General features: G+C 55.0%; 1 protein-coding gene across 1 annotated transcript; it reads left to right on the top strand.

Moving 5' to 3' along the window:
- The first annotated feature begins 9,372 nt into the window (after positions 1 to 9,372).
- CRABP2 (cellular retinoic acid binding protein 2) lies at positions 9,373 to 14,923 on the top strand. Its single transcript, XM_020910846.2, has 4 exons — positions 9,373 to 9,664; positions 13,490 to 13,668; positions 13,884 to 14,000; positions 14,467 to 14,923. The coding sequence occupies exons 1-4, from the start codon at positions 9,595 to 9,597 to the stop codon at positions 14,515 to 14,517; spliced, it is 417 nt and encodes a 138-aa protein (XP_020766505.1). The 5' UTR covers positions 9,373 to 9,594; the 3' UTR covers positions 14,518 to 14,923.
- Positions 14,924 to 17,411: the final 2,488 nt, after the last annotated feature.

The raw sequence follows: 17,411 nt of genomic DNA, 5'->3' as shown, positions 1-17,411 counted from the left end.
TCCTAGCATCATTCAACAACCCAAACAGAGAAGTGAAGGGTTTAAATGCTCACAGCTGACAGTGTGTGGTCCCCGAGATGAGTGCCTGAACTGAGATGGAGGTGAGGTTGATGGAGTCTGTGGAGTCAAGGACCTGAGATGCTGACCCGTTGAGTAAGTGCTGGAAGCCCCCAGGGGCCCACAGGATTTCATATATATATATATAGTGGGGGGAGAGGTTGGGGGGTTGTGCCACGCAGCGTGTGGGGATCTTAGTTCCCCGATTAGGTATGGAACCCATGTGCCCTGCAGTGGAAGCCCGGAGTCTTAACCACTGGACCACCAGGGAACTCCCCAGCCTCAGGACTAGAAACAGGAGGATGGGGAGCTTGAGCTAGATCGTCAGGGACCTGAGGCAGACAGATGCTGCAAACAAGGAGTTGAAGATGTAATAAACACACGGTGAGCTGGGTCGTGTGATTTAATGAGCTGGGTCAGGATTTCTAAGAGGACAGCTGAGGCATGGAGAAGCATGAAGAATTCTGAACTCTCCAAGCCAGTGGGTGTGGGCTCCCGAACGGCTGTATCCCTCTAATTTTCAGACCTGATTTTTATCAGAGTACCTCTTTCATGCACCTATGAGTTCAGTTCAGTTGGTCAGTCATGTCCGACTCTTTGCAACCCCATGGACCGCAGCACGCCAGGCCTCCCTGTCCATCACCAACTTCCACAGTTTACTCAAACTCATGTCCATTGAGTCGGTGATGCCATCCAACCATCTCATCCTCTGTCGTCCCCTTCTCCTCCTGCCTTCAATCTTCAAGCACAGTTAAATAAATGATTAAATCAAGAACAAGTGTACTAATGAAAGACAGATTTTTTTTCAGTCGTCATTGCTTTTGGCTGAAGTCATTCACTTTTCATCCATTTGTTCAAGAAATATTTACTGAGCACAAACCAGGTGCTGTTGTAGGCCAGTGAAGTCTGCACGGACCTCCCTTGTAGTGGGGGTGATGAGTAATACAAAGAAAAGTAAGGGGATAAGGCAGATATGTATACATAAAATTTTAGATGGTTTGTTTAGAGAAGGCATCTTTGAGGAAGTGACATTTGAGAAGACCTGAAAGAAGTGAAGGAGCAAGTCAAGTAAATATCTGGGGGAAGAATATTCCAGAGAAAGAGATCAGTGCAAAGGCGGGAGTAATGCTTGATATATTTAGGGACAGCAAGTCTGGAACAGGGGAAGCCCAGGGGAAGCGGGTAGGGGCTGGGGGGTCAGTGAGCAGGGGGAGATATAGGCCCATAATACAGACGCTTGTAGGCCATTGTAAGGACTGGGACTTAACATCTGCATGAAATGGGCCCCAGTGCAGGGTTTTGAACAATGGTGTGAACTGACTCAGGATTTAAAGGACTCCCCCTGGCTGCGGTGACTGGAAGAGAGTGGGAACAGAAAACCAAAGCGGAGGTTCTTGCTGTAATCTAGGCAAGAGATGACAGGAGTTGAGGCCAATGAGGTGGTAAGTAGCCTTGTCTGAAACTGCTTAACTTTGCACACATGGACAATCTCTTGTGCGGTTGATGCTGAATGGATGTTTAAGCCAAGACTGGCATCTTTGGCCTTTCAACTCTCACCCAAGCTCCTGTACATACTAACCCACCAGATAGCTCAGGAAGTACACGCACCCTCACCAGTAGGGGACCCTAGTGTGGTCAGGGGTGGAGGTTTGCCAGTTTCTGGGTGGACAGTCAGGGTTGTACCATCTCCTCCAGGCAGTGACTAAATGGGTGAGTGACATCTGGTGGCACTGCTGAGCTGAGAGAGGGGTCGTGGTGAACTCTGGCCACCCCAGCCCCTGGTCTCTGGGAATTGCTGCACATGTTTTTTCCGCTCTGCTCTCTACCCTCCTACCGCTTCACTGTGCTGACTTTGCTGGTTTTGTTTCTTTCTTTAATATGTGAGGCTCCTAGCCTTATTTAGGGATACCATCAACTCCGTGCTTTCTTTGAAAGAGTGTATATAATGCATAGGATTTGGAGAGATGTGGGGGTGGAGGGAGAGGGAGAGAAAGAAGATATTTTTAAGAATTTGGCATGGAAAGACAAGCACATCTTAATCCTCTCCCAGGCTTAACCAGATTCCATTCTGAAGTGTTTAAGAGCAAGCTTTGGAATCAGACCCAAGGCAGCGCAGAGAAAGTTCTTGCACAGTGGTGGGTTCAGAGCCACTCTTCTCTCAGACCTGGGCACTGAGGGTTGGGCCCTTGCCCGTGACCCTGACCCTCCTGTCCCAATGCAACACCAGGAACCTAAACCGTCTGGCATCCCCAGACCAGAGGCAGTTTCACCGAAAGTCCAGGTCCTTCACTCCCTTCTATCTTGTGGAATCCTACTCAGTCCCTTCTTTGGAAAGACTCCATGAGATGGATCCAAACCATAACCAAAGGAGGGAGAAGGCAGACTGCCTCTGCCCTCAGAGCTGAGGAGGAGATGGAGCCCACACCCAGGACCAACGGGAAGTCAGGGGCAGATAATCCAGCCTGGCAGCTGGAGGCCTCAGGCTGGGGCTGGGATGCTGGGCTGGGCTGGGCTGGCAGAGTGGGCAGGTCTGGGAAGTTTTCCTGAAGGCTGGGAGGGTGGATCTGGGGTCGGATCAAAGAAGCCTGGGCTAGAGCAAGGGTAGAGTGTTCTGTTGCCTTCCTGCTAGGTTAGAAGCCACCCCCATGCCCACTCTCCACTCCAAGGCAGGAACTGCCTCGTCCCAGCTTTGGAGTCAATTCCCTGGGACTCCTAGGAACCTAGTACCAGGGGGTCTGGGAGCTCATCAGAGGAGACTTGGCCCACGGAGACCACACTGCCCCCAGTCAGGGAGAAAGGCACACCCTGTGTGTCCTCGACTCAGGATAGCACCCTCTCTATGCCAGATACTGCAAGCTCAGCCGGAAGGCTAACAAGAAATCCAGATCATCTGGAAACCTGGAAATGTGTAGCCAACAGTCCCAAAGCACTGGGATTCAAGAGGCGTGAGACCATGGTGAGGAGGTTGGCAATTGTGAAATCCAGGATCTGCTGGCTCTTTTGACCCCCCAGGGATATGTCCCTGAGGATCCCCAAGTGCCAAAGCTCCTATCTGGATGTCTTTCCCAGGTTGGTGGAGAAGATGCAGGCAGGGAGAGATGGGGACTTCATCCGGAGAATGTGCGTCCTCAGCCTAGGGAACTGAAATTCACAGGCACGAGCCAGCCCGGTGCCCCCTGGGAATCTGGGCAGGCAGTGGGAGGCGGGTGTTGGAGGATGGGGAGGGGTGAAGGGGTACTGGGTTGAGGGAGGCAGGGGGACTATACAGTCTCTCTTTGACAGCTAATATTTTCCAGAGCTGGCGCCCGCAGGGGAAAGGAAATCAGAGCTTCCCACCTCACACATCTTTTTCCCATTTTGTTCATGCTGCCCAGGGAAAGCCATTAGGGCTAGGTCAGTCTGGGGCCTCCCCTACCCGCCCATGTCTCCAGCCCTACTATAAGGAGGGGTTGGTTGGTGGGGTCACTGGAAGGACAAGCCCTAGCCTGGTGAAGGGGCCAGACTCTGAACTCTTGTATCCCTTCTTAATTCCCTGCCTGCTCAAGATGGGAGGATGGGGGCAGGGAACAGGAATCTGGGCTCCTGGGGCCCACCCTTATTCTGCACAAATCCCCCTGCAGCTCTGATTCTTCTCTGGGGAGTCTGGCCCACTCTCCTGGGCTTTGTCTGCAGCAAGAATGGCCCTGGGGTTGGGGAAGCTGGTCCTTATTACCCAGGTCCTGGGGTTCCAGCCTCCTCCCTGGAGCCATTAGCACAGCCAGCTTCCATAGGAGGCCGGCTGGGGGCCAAGTTACCAGGTCTTATCTGGAGACAGTAGCGGCACTTGGGGGGCTAGAGAAGGAGGGAAATGGGAACGCTAACAAGCTTTGAAGAGGTGCTCCCCCCAAGCTGGCCGACGTTCCTAAATCTGATCCATCAGCCCCCTTACCCTGCACCCCAGGGACAGTGGGTCCAATACCCTCTTTCTATCTCCATACAGAACCTCAAAGCCTAGACCTAGGGCCCCCTCAGTCTCTTCTCTGGGATCTCACCCTTCTCGCCCCGCCCCCACCCCACTTCTTTCCTCTTCAATCTCAGGTTCTGATTATCTGGCCCAGTGCCCACCTTCCGCAGTTTGGGCCAGAGGAGGAATGTAGCCCTGACTCAGCCTGCAGCCCTGACGACTTCTTTCTTCCCCCAGACACTCCAGATCGCCTCAATGGACAGAGGGGTTCTGTGGAGCACTGGCTCTTCCATTTCTCATCCCCAGAGAGTGGGAGAGGAGATATCTGGGAGGGGGCTTGAGATCCCCAGAAAAAGTCTTGGGCTGGACCGCAGGCTGTTCATCTTTTCCAGGGTTAGCCACTGTCCCCAGGTGCCATGCAAACCCAAGGTCCACTCTGCCAAGCTTGTCATAGCTACAGCCTTCTCCCTCCTGCCTTGGGCTGCCAAGGGTTAAGGGGCCAGTGCCGAGAGTGGAAATGGCAGAGGGGTCTGGCTCTAGTCACTGCATCATAAAAGCCAAGAAGAGTTTAACAGCAGGTCACAGGGCTGACTGTCTTCTTCATCCAGCAGTACTGCCCTGGGGGGATTCCTTCCGGAGCGGGGAAGGGGCCACGGCTGGCCAGAGTCAGGGCCAGGGCCACATGGCTTCAGATGTTGGCAGCTGCCAACACCATTGCCACCAACAATCCCGGCCACACCGAATCCCCACCTCAGCCTGGAGGTTCGCGGAGAAGCAAGGAGGCTCTAGGGGAAGGGGAATCAAATGTGGTGGTTTTCATTGAGGTAGGAGAGAAAATGGAGCAGGAGCCTACATGGGGGAAGGGACTACCTTAGCTACCATAGTGGACTGGCAAGAAGCGCAGTCTGGGTGGTGGAGGCAGGGCAGAGGAACAGACGAACAAAGAGCCCAGGCCTTGTTTCCAGGCTCTTCGATGACTGCCCACACCTCTGCGCCTGCCCCTGAAAGGCGAACAGAGCCAGGGGCCCCTCTCAGGGGACAGAGATTCGATCTCCCGACACGTCTTCCGCCAGTGCATCCCCACCTCCTCCTTCCCCGCTCCATTGCTCAGCCTGCCCGGCTCATGCACCCAGCCCAGCCCTGAGGAGAGCGTTGGCAGTTGGAGCTGGGAACCAGGTAGCAGAGCCAAAAACAACAGAGGAGCCGCCTGGCTGCCCGGTGCCTGCAGATTCCCCTGGCCTCACTGTGATCCCTCCTGTCACAGGCAGCCCCCTCCTCCCAGGCTGTGCCTCTGACCCCACCCGCCTCCCCCTTTGCCAGGGCCCCAGGGCTGGCTCCGGAGGCCGCTGTCATACCCTTCCTTTGAGTCTGGCTGCCCCTTCCCCCATCATTCAGAGTCTCTGGCCACACCTTCCCTAGTTCCCAAGATTTCTCTCCTGTGCCCAGATGTCCCTGGGAATGAGTTGCCTCCTTTCTACTCTCTGACTCCCAGCTTGCACTTGAGCTTGCTGGAAGCTCTTTTTTTGGTCTTGCCTCTATCCTGTTGCAATGGCAATTTCATTTGGGGAGGGCCAGAGCCGGGTCTTAGCAGATTTGAAAAAGGCTAGATCCTTAAGCCCAGGGAGACACACGAATGGAACATTTCCTTCAATATCAAGGATTAGAGAACTGGAGGCAGGATGCTTAAGTCTATGCTGGTGCTGCATGGAATCCTGAGTGCTCAGGGAGGCCAGGAGATACAGTGGTCCTGCCCAGGGGAACACCAGCTCCTCTCTTCTACTCTTCCACTTCTCACCCTCTATAGAATTCCTGCTTCCTTTGCGGCCCCTACCCTGAATGGCAGAGACCCAGGTGTCCAGCCCCACCTGGGTTTAATTTCTACATGACTCTCCGCCAACAAACTCTCTGATCCAGCAGATGCAATAACACTGCGCAGGGTGAGGCCCTTCTACAAGTGCTGCATTTGGCTGGAGAATTTCCCCGTCCCCGTTGGGGGTGAGGGTGAGGGGTTCACAACACTCCCACTCTTTCCATCACTCTCCCCCACTCAGCCTCAAGGGAATGATGGAGAGAGGTGGGGCAGCTTCCTCTTCCCAAGCCCCCAGACCCTTCAGTTGTGCACCCACCTACATCCACTCACACCCACACTCTCGCAACCATTCAAGAGTCTGCCCATCTGCATTCCTTCTGCAAAACTAGCCACTTTCCACACAGCCAGACTGCAATGAGAACAAAGCTCCAGAATGCCTTTCCTAACTCTAGCTTGTCTGTTTCTTCCTCACCCCTATCCTGCCTCTGCTCCCCCACCTTGTCTCACCAATCTGGCACCCCCCCCCACTTGAGTCTCCAAATTCTTGGGGGAGCCCCAAGAGAGGTATGACCCAGGCTCTTAGAAAGGGGAACGCATTGCCCCAGGCAGATCTGCAGCAGATTTGATCATAATTAAAAGGCCAGCGACACTAGGAAATTCCTTCTACTTATGGATCCCGGCGGGAAATTAAAGCCAGTTGTTTGTGACTGACTGATGCTGGCTAAGCTCCTCCCCATCACCTGGTTCCAGGGCTCTAGCCACTACCCCTTGCCCCAAGGTTCCCCCAGCTTCCTCTGTTAGCCCCCTTTCCCAGTCCCCCAGCCCTCTCATCCCACTGCTCCCCAACCTCATGCCCCCCAACCCCCTTCCCCTGCATTTTTTCCTAAGTACCCCTTACACATGTGCCTCCATGCTCCTATGGTAATAGGGCTGCTGGAGGCTGAAACCTCTAGCCTGGCTGCTCAGCACCGTGCTCTGGACCCTCTGCCCAAACTCTCAGCCAGGGTTGGGGTGCAGGGGCTGGAGCTCAGGCCAAGAGCTGCCAAACCACAAACACTCACATCTGGAAAAAATTCTCCTCCCAGCCCAACTTCCCTTTGTCTTACTTCTGTCTCTTTGGTAATTCTGGCTGCCTGGCCAGTAGGGGGGATGGGGTGGGGGTGGGGGGAGTGAGGAAGTGAAGGGAGGGGAGTGGGCCCAGGTTGGCCTGCCTCCACCCCAGGGAGCCCCCACCTCCAGCCCCTCTATTTCCCTCAGCCAGACCACATCCCTCCTCTGTGCTCCTGTAGGTCCAGGCCCCCCTCATCCTGGTGACCATCTTTTGGGTGAGGTTTCTACATCCTTAGTCACAAGCTTGAGGAGGAGAGGGTCAGCCCTGGCCCTTCTTTTTTTGCAGTAGGAGAGATGCCTAGTGAGGAGGAGACTGGCTAGGGGCTCAAGAAGGCTGGAGAGGAGACTGACAGGCGGCCTGGATGGAAGAGGGGGGGGGGCAGTGAGAGGGAAGGAGAGGCAGCAGGAGTCTGGTGTCTGTCCTGTTCCCTCCCCCAGCCTCTCCTCTTCCCTTTGGCTGGGAGCCTGATTTCACTGTCAAAGCCTAATCCCCCTCCCTTTACCTACAGCGAAGCTGCAGCCGGTTGATGGGGGAGGAGCAGTGCCTCAACCCCAGGTCCTAAGCACCCCCCAGGGACCACCCCTTCCCTCCACCATCTCTGCTTTTGTCTCTCCATCTTCCCAGAGCCCTTCCACCCGCTGCCCCCTCACTTGCAGAAGACCAGGCCAACCCCCACCCCGCTCCCTGCAATTAAACTCTCCTACACAAAACCTGGAACCCTAAAACCAGGCTGAAGCCTCCAGCTCCTTTTTCAGAATTGACATTTTATTGGTTATTAAGGGGGGGGGGCGTCAAAAAGCCCTTTCTACAGTCTAATCTCCATCCTTTCAGTGCCAGAGTTACCCTAGTTGCATTATTTTCCCTACACACCCATTATTCAGAGGTTTTCCTCTTTACAGCACAGAGGCTGGACCTCCAGTGTGTTCTCCATCCTTTGGTCAACCCTCCAGCCCCTTTCTGCTGGCTCTCCTCCTCGGGGGTCCTCCCCAGCTAAGGCCCCTAACCTCCTGGACTGTTCCAGGGCTCTAAAGAAAAGGGCCCAGAATCTCGCAGAGCTGGTCCTCTGCTCCACCCTTGGCCACGCTGGCAGGGTGGGGCCAGGGCAGGAACCCAAGGCTGGGACCAGATGTGGGGATTTTTCTCCCCGCCTCGGAAGAAGCTGGAAGGACAGCTCCGGGAGGGTGGCGGGGCTGGCGGTGCGTTAAGGGCATCGGGACCACGTGCACCGGTCCGCCGGGGGCAGCGGGGCCGCAGCGTCCTTCCACGCGGAACAGACCCCGGGCTCGGCTCGCTCAGGGGTACCGTATTCCGCACGCCCGACCCCGCTCCTCTGCGGTCGGCGGTCTGCGGCCTCCTGGCCTGTCTCCGAAGCTCCTGCCTGACTTCATTTCTGTTTGTCTCCCGGCCCCCTCCCTCAGGGTCTCGCCCACTCCCACTTGGGTCTCCGCCTGCAGCCGTGCCCTACCCCCCTCCTTTGATCTCCCACTTCAAAGCCGCTCGCCGAGGGACGGCCGCTCCTTCCGCCGTTTTACGGCTCAGGATGGTGACACCTGAGACCCTGCTCCTCCCATTCCCCGGGCACCCAGCCCCCGCTCACCCCACCCGGAGGTGGCAGCTCGGCGCGCCGGGGGCTCAGAGCCTCTGTCCCCGCCTCCCCTCCCTGCCGCGTACTGCGATCCCCTCGGGGGTCTGGGGAGCCGAGCGACAGAGAAAGCGCCTTAATAAAGAGCTCGTGTCAAGTGATTGGTTATGACCTCTGCCCTCCCCAGCCTCGCGCTTATGGCTCCTGTTTAACCCTTCGACGCCCGCGCAATTCTTTAAGAGGACTGAGTCTCCCTGCGCCAACACTCAGCCCACCGGGCACCACTGGAGCCCGAAACCCGGGTGGGGAGTCTCGGGCGGGGGGCCGGGGTGAACCCCCTCCCAGCGTCTTCGAGTTGTTCCAGCAGGGGGCGCCGTTGCCTCACTTAGGTGCCTGGTCCCTGCACCCCAGGACTCCCCAGCCTCTCTCGAGTTCGGAGCGGTCACCCTGGATCCAGCTCCAGCTTCAGCGGAGCGGAGCTCGGCCGCCCCAGCTCTGACTCGCGAGGAGTGGTTCGCCAGCTGGTGGTGTCGCCGGGTGTCCGGCGCCAAGGAGCAGAGTGCACAGTGTCAGGTTGGGGAGGGATGGGGAACAGGCGAGATGCGACCCTGCGCCTCGGACTGCAGACGTGAGACCCCAGCCTCTATGACCCGGGCCCGGCGCCCTCTCTTCTTGATTGAGAGCCCAGTCCTAGGGCTCGCCCTCCGTCCGCCTCCTCATCCACCCACTGGCGCGGGAGCCTGCAATCTCGGGCCCCCTCAGCGAATTTTGGACCCGCGCATGGGTCTAGATCCAGAGGCCGTAGTGGGGGTGGGGGTGGGACGGTAATGAAGGGACGGGGCTCAAGGCCCCCACAGGTGGGGAGGGGGGCGGGACGGGAGGCGGGGCCACCTCTTTCTTGGGCAAGGGCGGGTCCGCGAAGGGTATAAAAGCTGTCGGCGCGGGAGCCCAGGCCGGCTTTAGGGTTGTCCTCGGACGTTTCCCGTTTCCTGAGTCCCGCAAGGCGGCGGAGACATCTCTTTTGACTAAAAGACTCAGCGTCCAGTGCTCCAGTGGAAAGATCTAAGGGGCCCGCCACTAGCGCCGCCACCATGCCCAACTTCTCTGGTAACTGGAAGATCATCCGATCGGAGAACTTCGAGGATTTGCTCAAAGTTCTGGGTAAGGAGATTTTTGATCGCCGGGGAGGGGAGAGGGCGTGCCGAGGCATCGGAGGTGGGTATGAGAAAGAAAGGGAAGCTGGAACCAGGGCGTGGGAAGCTGAGCGCCTACATTCCCAAGAATAGGGGCCAGACGCCTGGGTCCTGGGGCGCTGGGCCCGAATGCCTAAATCCTTCTTTCTCCGGCGGGGCGCCCACCAGTGCCAGCTGCTGCAGTGACTCAGCCTCTGAATCAAGTAGAAACCAGAAGCACGAGGTCGGTATCTCTTGGGGTGAGGCAAGGGGGTTCTCCGCTGTTCAGAAGCTGCACACACTGCGTCCAGGCTGAGAACCTGGGTCTCTACCCAACCGAACCCCCCAGAGGCATTCCTGCCTCCTTCCCCTTTGCCCCCTGCAGGTAACCCAATCTCCGGGGGCAGATTCCTTACCTCTTTGCCGCGGGTTCCGCCCACTAGGTAATCTGTCACTGCAGGGCCCCTAGATTCCCTTTTCTTCCCCTTTCAGAACTTTTCCACTGTGCTCCCCCCACCCTCCATCTGTGAGACAAATACTTTCCTACAGCGAGCAACTAGAGTCCTAAAATCGCTCTGGATAATTATCACTTTCTTAGATTTCAACAAATGGCTTCGTGTGAAACCCCAGCCACCCCCTCCTTTTCGGAAAATCCGAGTTCTCCCCTCCCTCCCTCCCTGGAGAGCCGGGCTGCAGCCCAGCCGGTTGAAGGTGGAAGAAATTGAGCCTACTCAGACTGCCTGTCCCAACTCCTGTGTGCCCTTCAGTGTCTGGGGAGTTGGGGGGTGGGGTGGGGCAGAGAAAGCCTGGACCGGCTGGGGAGAGGGTTTTGAAAAGAGAGAAAGATTAGTCAAGAATTCAGCCACTCGGAAGCCACCTGGAAACCCTGGAGCCCTCCATTTCGGCCTGAACAGAGACTCTGGCTGGACTGGGCAGAGGGCACCCTGCGTGGGGCAGGGAGCTGAAGAAATAAGTTAGGAATGAGGAAAGGTCTGGAATGCTGTGAGGAAAGCAAGGATTTCCACACCCTACCTTACTGTTAGTTTTTCTTGCAATCTGACCACAGTATTTCTGAGTTCTGTCAGCCTTTCTTGCTCTACCCTTGTTGAAAGGAAAGGAGAAAAGTTTTCCCTTCGGAAAGCCTGGATGCCATTCCCTCCCCCATCATCTCTGGATGCTGGCCCCTCTCCCTAGTGAACGAGGCAGTGACCTAGCGCACCCCCAGGCCCCAGCTGGAGGATTAGATCCTAAGCCCAACCCTGTTGTCTGTCTGTCTTCAGTCTGTTTGTCCTCCCTGTGGGGTCTCTCAGAGCCACGTGCCCTCCTCAGGGCTTGCTGAGGGGACAGATCGAAAACAGACCCGTTAGACAAACATAGTCCTGAGTCAGCCAAGGTCAGCTGAGCCTGGCCCCAACGCCACAGGCACGAGAGGCGACAGGAGGGGTGTCCCCTCTGAACCGAGCCTTGCTTCCGCAGGAACCTCAGTCCCTTCCTACTCCTCTTTGTCCTATTCAGGGGTCTCTCTCCTGGGGAGGGATGCTCAGGTATTTGGAGGATACTCGTCCCTTCCCTTATGGCTCAGCTGGTAAAGAATCTGCCTGCAATGCCGGAGACCCCAGTTTAATTCCTGGGTCAGAAGATCCTCTGGAGAAGGGATAGGCTACCCACTCCAGTATTCTTGGGCTTCCCTTGTGGCTCAGCTGGTAAAGAATTCTCCTGCAATTCAGGAGACCTGGGTTCGATCTCTGGGTTGGGAAGATCCCCTGAAGAAGGGAAAGGCTACCCACTCCAGTACTTTGGCCTGGGTCACAAAGAGTCTGAGACGACTTTCACATCTAACTCACTTCACTTCTTTGTCCCATCCAATATGATGGTCATGGCACGTAGCTTCCCAGGTGGCGCTAGCGGTAAAGAACCCGACCGTCAGTGCAAGAGGTATAAAAGATGCAGTTTCGATCCCTGGGTTGGGAGGATCCCCTGGAGGAGGGCATGGCTACTCACTCCAGTATTCTTACCTAGAGAATCTTGTGGACAGAGGAGCCTGCGGGTTATGATCCATAGGGTCACAAAGAGTTGGACGCGACTTAGCACACAAGCACAGCACATAGCGAGCAGCTCCTGCTTCTGTAATGGGAGAGACAATCGTTAGATAGCAGGATGGACTTCCCAGGTAGCACCAGAGAGTGAAGCAGTCTGTTTGTTCAAGGAGTTGGAGCAGGATGTGTCTCTTTTACCAGGTCAGTTAGTCTCAGGAACCTCAGTCATTGCTCCCTGGTCCCAGGAGATCAGCAACCAGGAAGTGGGGCCCTGGGCTCCTGAGGGACAGGCCTTGCTCTTGCTCCCTTCTGCCTGCAGCAGAGTGGGTCTGTGCTGGTGCCAAGGGGAAACGGAATGTGTTTCTCTAGGGATCCAAGTCTAGAGGAGAGCCGGGAGTCTGGCCCGCATCAGGGGAATCCCAGGCCACTCACCTGGCCCAGCCCAGCTTGGCCCCTCATCCTCACCCACTGTTTCCCGGAATGGTTCTGCTCCACTTCAGGGCCGGAGGCCAAGCCAGGTGAAACGGTGCAGGGCTTGGACCTGGGCCCCGACTAGAGGTGCCTCCCGGCCTGCTTGACTTCCTGGCAGAGGGCTGCTCTCCCCGGCTACCCCATTCCTTTTAAATAACTAGGGAGCGGAGAGAAGGGGTCCAGTCTGGGAAAGGACAGGGGGACAGGCACAGGGACTCTGAACCTACAGTAGCTGAATAAGAAGACCTGGGCCCTGAAGTAGGGTGGGTGATCCTGGAGTTGGGGCACATCACGGGAGGGGAGGGGAGTGTCCCTTTCTGTCCCTTGAGGGGAGAGGGATGTAGATGTCTTCCAGGAGGGCAGGCGAACAGCAGTCTGATGCATGGAACTTTGAGCCCCAACTCTGGCTGTTTCCTTGCCTTCCTTTAATCAGTAAAAAACAACAACAATAAGGGTAGCTACTGTTTAAAATTTAAAGATGTGCCTGGTACTGTGTGTGCTCCGGCCTAAACACACGTCATCCCATTTGATAGGCTCTTGAAGAAGCTATTGTCTCCATTTTACAATTGAGAAACCTAAGGCTCAGAGAGGTTAAGCCGTTAGTCCAGGGTCACCCAGCCTGAAAGGGAGGGTGAGCCAGGTGGAAATCATGGCCCAATCGGTCTCATTTCACAGCCTGTGGCTTCCCCAGGCTACAGACCATTCTGTAGGCGGGACACAGCTGCCACACCCCTTCCCCTGTTGAGAATCCCTGTTCCTTCTCATCCTGGGAGGGACAGAGACTCAGCAAATCAAGGCCACCAGACAGGGGAGGTGAGTAGGCAGAGAGGGAAGTGGCCCCTACTTCAGGACATGAGTAGTGAGGGCTGGCTGAGGAGGGTCTGCCCTGCACACAGGTGGGGGTGCAGACACAGTGACTCTGAGGAGCCCACCCCAGCAGATGGCCTCAAGCAAGGTGGACAGAGGACCAAAAGTGATGTGAATGGAGCCAAGGGGAGCTGTAGCAGGATGAAGGGACCAGGGAGAACTGAGTGCAAAGCTGAGACTTGGGGATCTCAATCCAGAGCTGCTGACTCATCCAGGCTAGAAGCAGAACTCCCAAGGGAGGGCGCTGCCTCTCTGCCCCTCCTCCCCGAACCCCCTGGCCATCAGGGCTGCACCACCTGCCCTCCTTTCAAGACGCTTTTTGGACACCCAGGAAGCCTCCCTCTCTTCTCAGCTGACTCACAGTTCAGCCTGCTCCTGCTGACCCCTGGGGAGGGTGTGAGGCAGGTGCCTGGAGCGTCCATCCTCTCCCCTCCCTACAGGGGTGAATGTGATGCTGAGGAAGATCGCAGTGGCTGCAGCGTCCAAGCCAGCAGTGGAGATCAAACAGGAGGGGGACACTTTCTACATCAAGACCTCCACCACCGTGCGTACCACGGAGATCAACTTCAAGATCGGAGAGGAGTTTGAAGAGCAGACTGTGGATGGGAGACCCTGTAAGGTGCGTGCAGGGGTGGGGTCCCTTAGGGTCAGTGGGATCCGTCGCCTGGTGTCTCACCATGACATTTTCCAATCTTTTCCTCGAGTCTTTCCTCCAGTTCCGGTGGGGAGGGCCCCTAGGTAGTGTTGGTGGATAGAAAGGTGGCGCTTCCTTTGTCCCTCTCACGGCCTTGTCCCAGCTGTGGGCCCAACTCACCTGGCCACCCTCTCGTGCAGAGCCTGGTGAAATGGGAGAGTGAGAATAAAATGGTCTGCGAGCAGAGGCTGTTGAAGGGAGAGGGTCCCAAGACCTCCTGGACCAGAGAACTGACCAACGATGGAGAGCTGATCCTGGTGAGGCTTTTTCCTGCTTTTCTCCTAGCTCAGACAGAGCAAGCCCAGTGCTACCTTCAGAGATTTTCCAGGACATTCCACAGTACAGGAAATTTAAGAACAACGGTGGCTGGTCTCTCTGTCTCCTGATGGAGCTGCTGGGGCAGAACTAGGCTGTCTCTGTCCCATGCAGTACCCTCGTGCAAATGCAAAAGGGTGTCCCTTCCGTGTGGAGCAAAGGACTTTGCTCTGAAAGGCCCCAGCAGTTCTCTGGGGGGATCTTCCTGGCTTGGGGAGGGAGATGTAGAATGGACCCTGGGCCTCTATTGTCCTCCATCACATGATGCCCAGGCATTTTGTGAACCAGCCCGAGCCAAGAAGTAGGTTTGGACCTGGCGGCCTAGCAGAGTACTTCCACGCAGCCCTCCTGCTCCCAAGCACAGGAACCAGGGGCCTCCCAGGCTAACAGTGACTCCTCTCCTTTCAGACCATGACGGCGGATGACATCGTGTGCACCAGGGTCTATGTCCGGGAGTAAGCAGCCGTGGCCCGAGAGCCACCGGGGCTGCCACCGGTCCTTGCTCCCTGCGTCCTGCCCCTCCCCCACCTCTTCCTCTAGGCTAGCTCTCCCCTCACCCCAGTTACTTCTGGGGCTTCTGGGTTGCCTTCTGCAGGGGCTCTCCTTTTATTGACCCCTCCTCTCCTCCCATATATCAACATGATGGATGGAGCCCAGATCACCGATTCCAGGATCACTCCCCCGCCCCCCGCCCCAGTCCTAGCCCTGAACCAGCCCATAGCACCACCTCTCTCCTTTTCTGCAAGGGGACCCGAGGGCCTAAGTAGGGAAGACCGGCCCTCTGTCTTCCACTCTTTGTCCCTGTAGCCCATACAGTGTAGAATATTTATTGGTTAACTTTATTAAAATGTTTTAGGAAATAAAACCTGTCTCTGGCTCATTGGGAAGGGGCTGGGTAAGTCACCTGAGCCCAGCTTTGCCTTTGAGGGGCAGTGTGAGAGAGTCCGATGTTTCAGCAGCACTGGTGCAGGGTTCACGAGGCGGAGGGAACCACCTGACCTTCCCCCTCCTCCTCACCTCCCCTTCCTTTGCTGCGGAATCCATGACCATCACCTTCACTCCCCTCCCCCAGCCTCCTTCACCCCCAGCTCTGGCTTCCAAAGTTACTAAGGCCTCATCCCCTGACTCTCAGCAGGTGCTGAGCGGCCGACTCCCACCTCCTCCTGTGATGGTGACATAGCTCCCTCCTCCTCCTCCAACTGTTCGTTCCTCCAACCCCAATCTGTGGGCGACCCCAGGCCTGGCCTTGGCCTCCCACATGGCTCCCGATGACTCATTGCCGCCGCAGGATGGCCTTGCTCTTGCCCATGTCTCTTTGTGTCTGAGACAAGCCTATCTCTGCCTCGAGATCTCTCACTCTGCCCCGTCTGCCCCCGCTCTTGGATCTTCCAGGCCCCTGAGGTCCTCCTCCCACGCACCTCCCTAAGCCTGCACACTCAGTTCTCTGTCTTCCCAAATTCCATCACGAGCTCTTTCACACACCACTGCACTAGACCTGCTTTCTCATTGCTCACCTGGTTTATTCAGCCGCAGCTCCTAACTGGTTTGCCTGTAATCATGATGTGATTGGGGCCAAGTGAGCACAAGTGATAAGAGAGGTTCAAATCCTGGTTCTGCCACTTGCTAGTTGTGACTTCAGAAAAGTTACCTAGCTTCCCTGAGCCTCAGTTATCTGGGTCGTTGTTTTTAATTGAAGTATAGTTGATTTTGGCACTGGCAGGCAGATTCTTTACCACTGTGCTAGGGAAGAGCCCCTGAAGTAGGAAATGACAACCCACTCCAGTATTTCTTGCCTGGAAACTTCTGTGGACAGAGGAGCCTGGTGGGCTACAGGTCATGGGGTCGCAAAGAGTTGGACACAGCTGTACACACACGTAGTTGATTTACAATATTGTGTTAGTTTCAGGTATATAGCAAAGTGATTGTTTTTCAATTCTTTTCCATTACATGCTACTACAAGATAGTGAATATACAGTAAATCCTTGTTTATGTTATATATGTCAGTGTGTATCTATTAACACCATTGGAGAAGGAAATGGCAACCCATTCCAGTATTCTTGCCTGGAGAATCCCATGCACAGAAGAGCCTGGTGGGCTACAATCCGTGGGGTCACAAAGAGTCAGACACGACTGAGCGACTAACGCACATTAATATCATACTCGTCATTTATCCCTCTCCCACCCCTTTCCCCTTTGGTGACCATAAGTTTGCTTCCTATGTCTGTGAGTCTATTTCTGTTTTGTAAACAAGTTCATTTGTTTTTGTTTGTTTTCTGCCACACTTTGTGGCTTATGGATCTTAGTTTCCGGACCAACTGGGGATCTAACTCTGGCCCGTGCAGTAGAAGCGCCGAGTCCTAACCACTGGACCACCAGGAAATTTCCTATATTACTGTTTAGACTCTACATATAAGTGATATATAATATTTTTCTTTGTCTGACTTACTTCACTTAGAATGATAATTTCTGTATCCATCCATGTTGCTGCAAATAATAATACTTCATTCTTTTTTGTGGCTGAGTAATAGTCTGGTATATATATACCGTCTTCTTAGGCCAGTTGTCCGTTAATGGGTACTTGGGTTTTTTCCATGTCTTGGCTATTGTAAATAGTGCTGCTCTGAACATGGTAGGGGGTACATGTATATTTTTGAAATGTGTATATTTTCAAACTAGAGTTTTCATCTCTTCTGGATGTACGGGATTGTGGGGTTGTGGAATCAGTTATTTGGCTTTTTAAAAACACAAAACAATGTAATTGAAAGGCTTATGTACCGGGACTGGGAAGGTTCAGGTGGGTCTAACTTCAGGTGTGGCTAAATCCAGGGACTCAAACACCTACATCTGCCTCTCCCTTTGCATCCACATCCTGCTCATCTGTTTCTTTGTGCATTGGTCACCTTCAATCCTGTCACATAGAAATGATCTCTAAGTCATAGGAAATGGGTTTCATACGCCTCCAGCTTATATGGTTACAGCTTGAGATCCAAAAAGAAGTGGGACTCTCTCCCAGAGTCTTTATCTTGAACATCCCAGGATTCAGTTTGCTTCTGCTTATGTCACATGACCATCCCTTGGCCCCTTGGACTAGTTGCTGTTGTCAGGGCAAGGGGCCCACTGATTGGCCAGGCCTGGACCTCACACCACACCCATGGCCAAGGAACAGGTTTGGCAAGGTGATTAACCATCCCATCAGGATCCCATGGGATGGGAAGGAGCACTTATCCAGTGAAGAGGGCTGCTATGAGTCTTAGGCTTCTAAACTAGAAAACAGCAATTATATATAACATCGACCTCGCAAGGATGTTGTAATAGCTAAATAAAATAAATCTCATTAAGTATATAGCACTTAG

Source organism: Odocoileus virginianus, chromosome 5 (assembly GCF_023699985.2).
Source record: "Odocoileus virginianus isolate 20LAN1187 ecotype Illinois chromosome 5, Ovbor_1.2, whole genome shotgun sequence".
Taxonomy (NCBI): Eukaryota; Metazoa; Chordata; class Mammalia; order Artiodactyla; family Cervidae; genus Odocoileus; species Odocoileus virginianus.
Note: the sequence above shows the minus strand (reverse complement) of the source record. Positions and strands in the feature narration are given on the sequence as shown.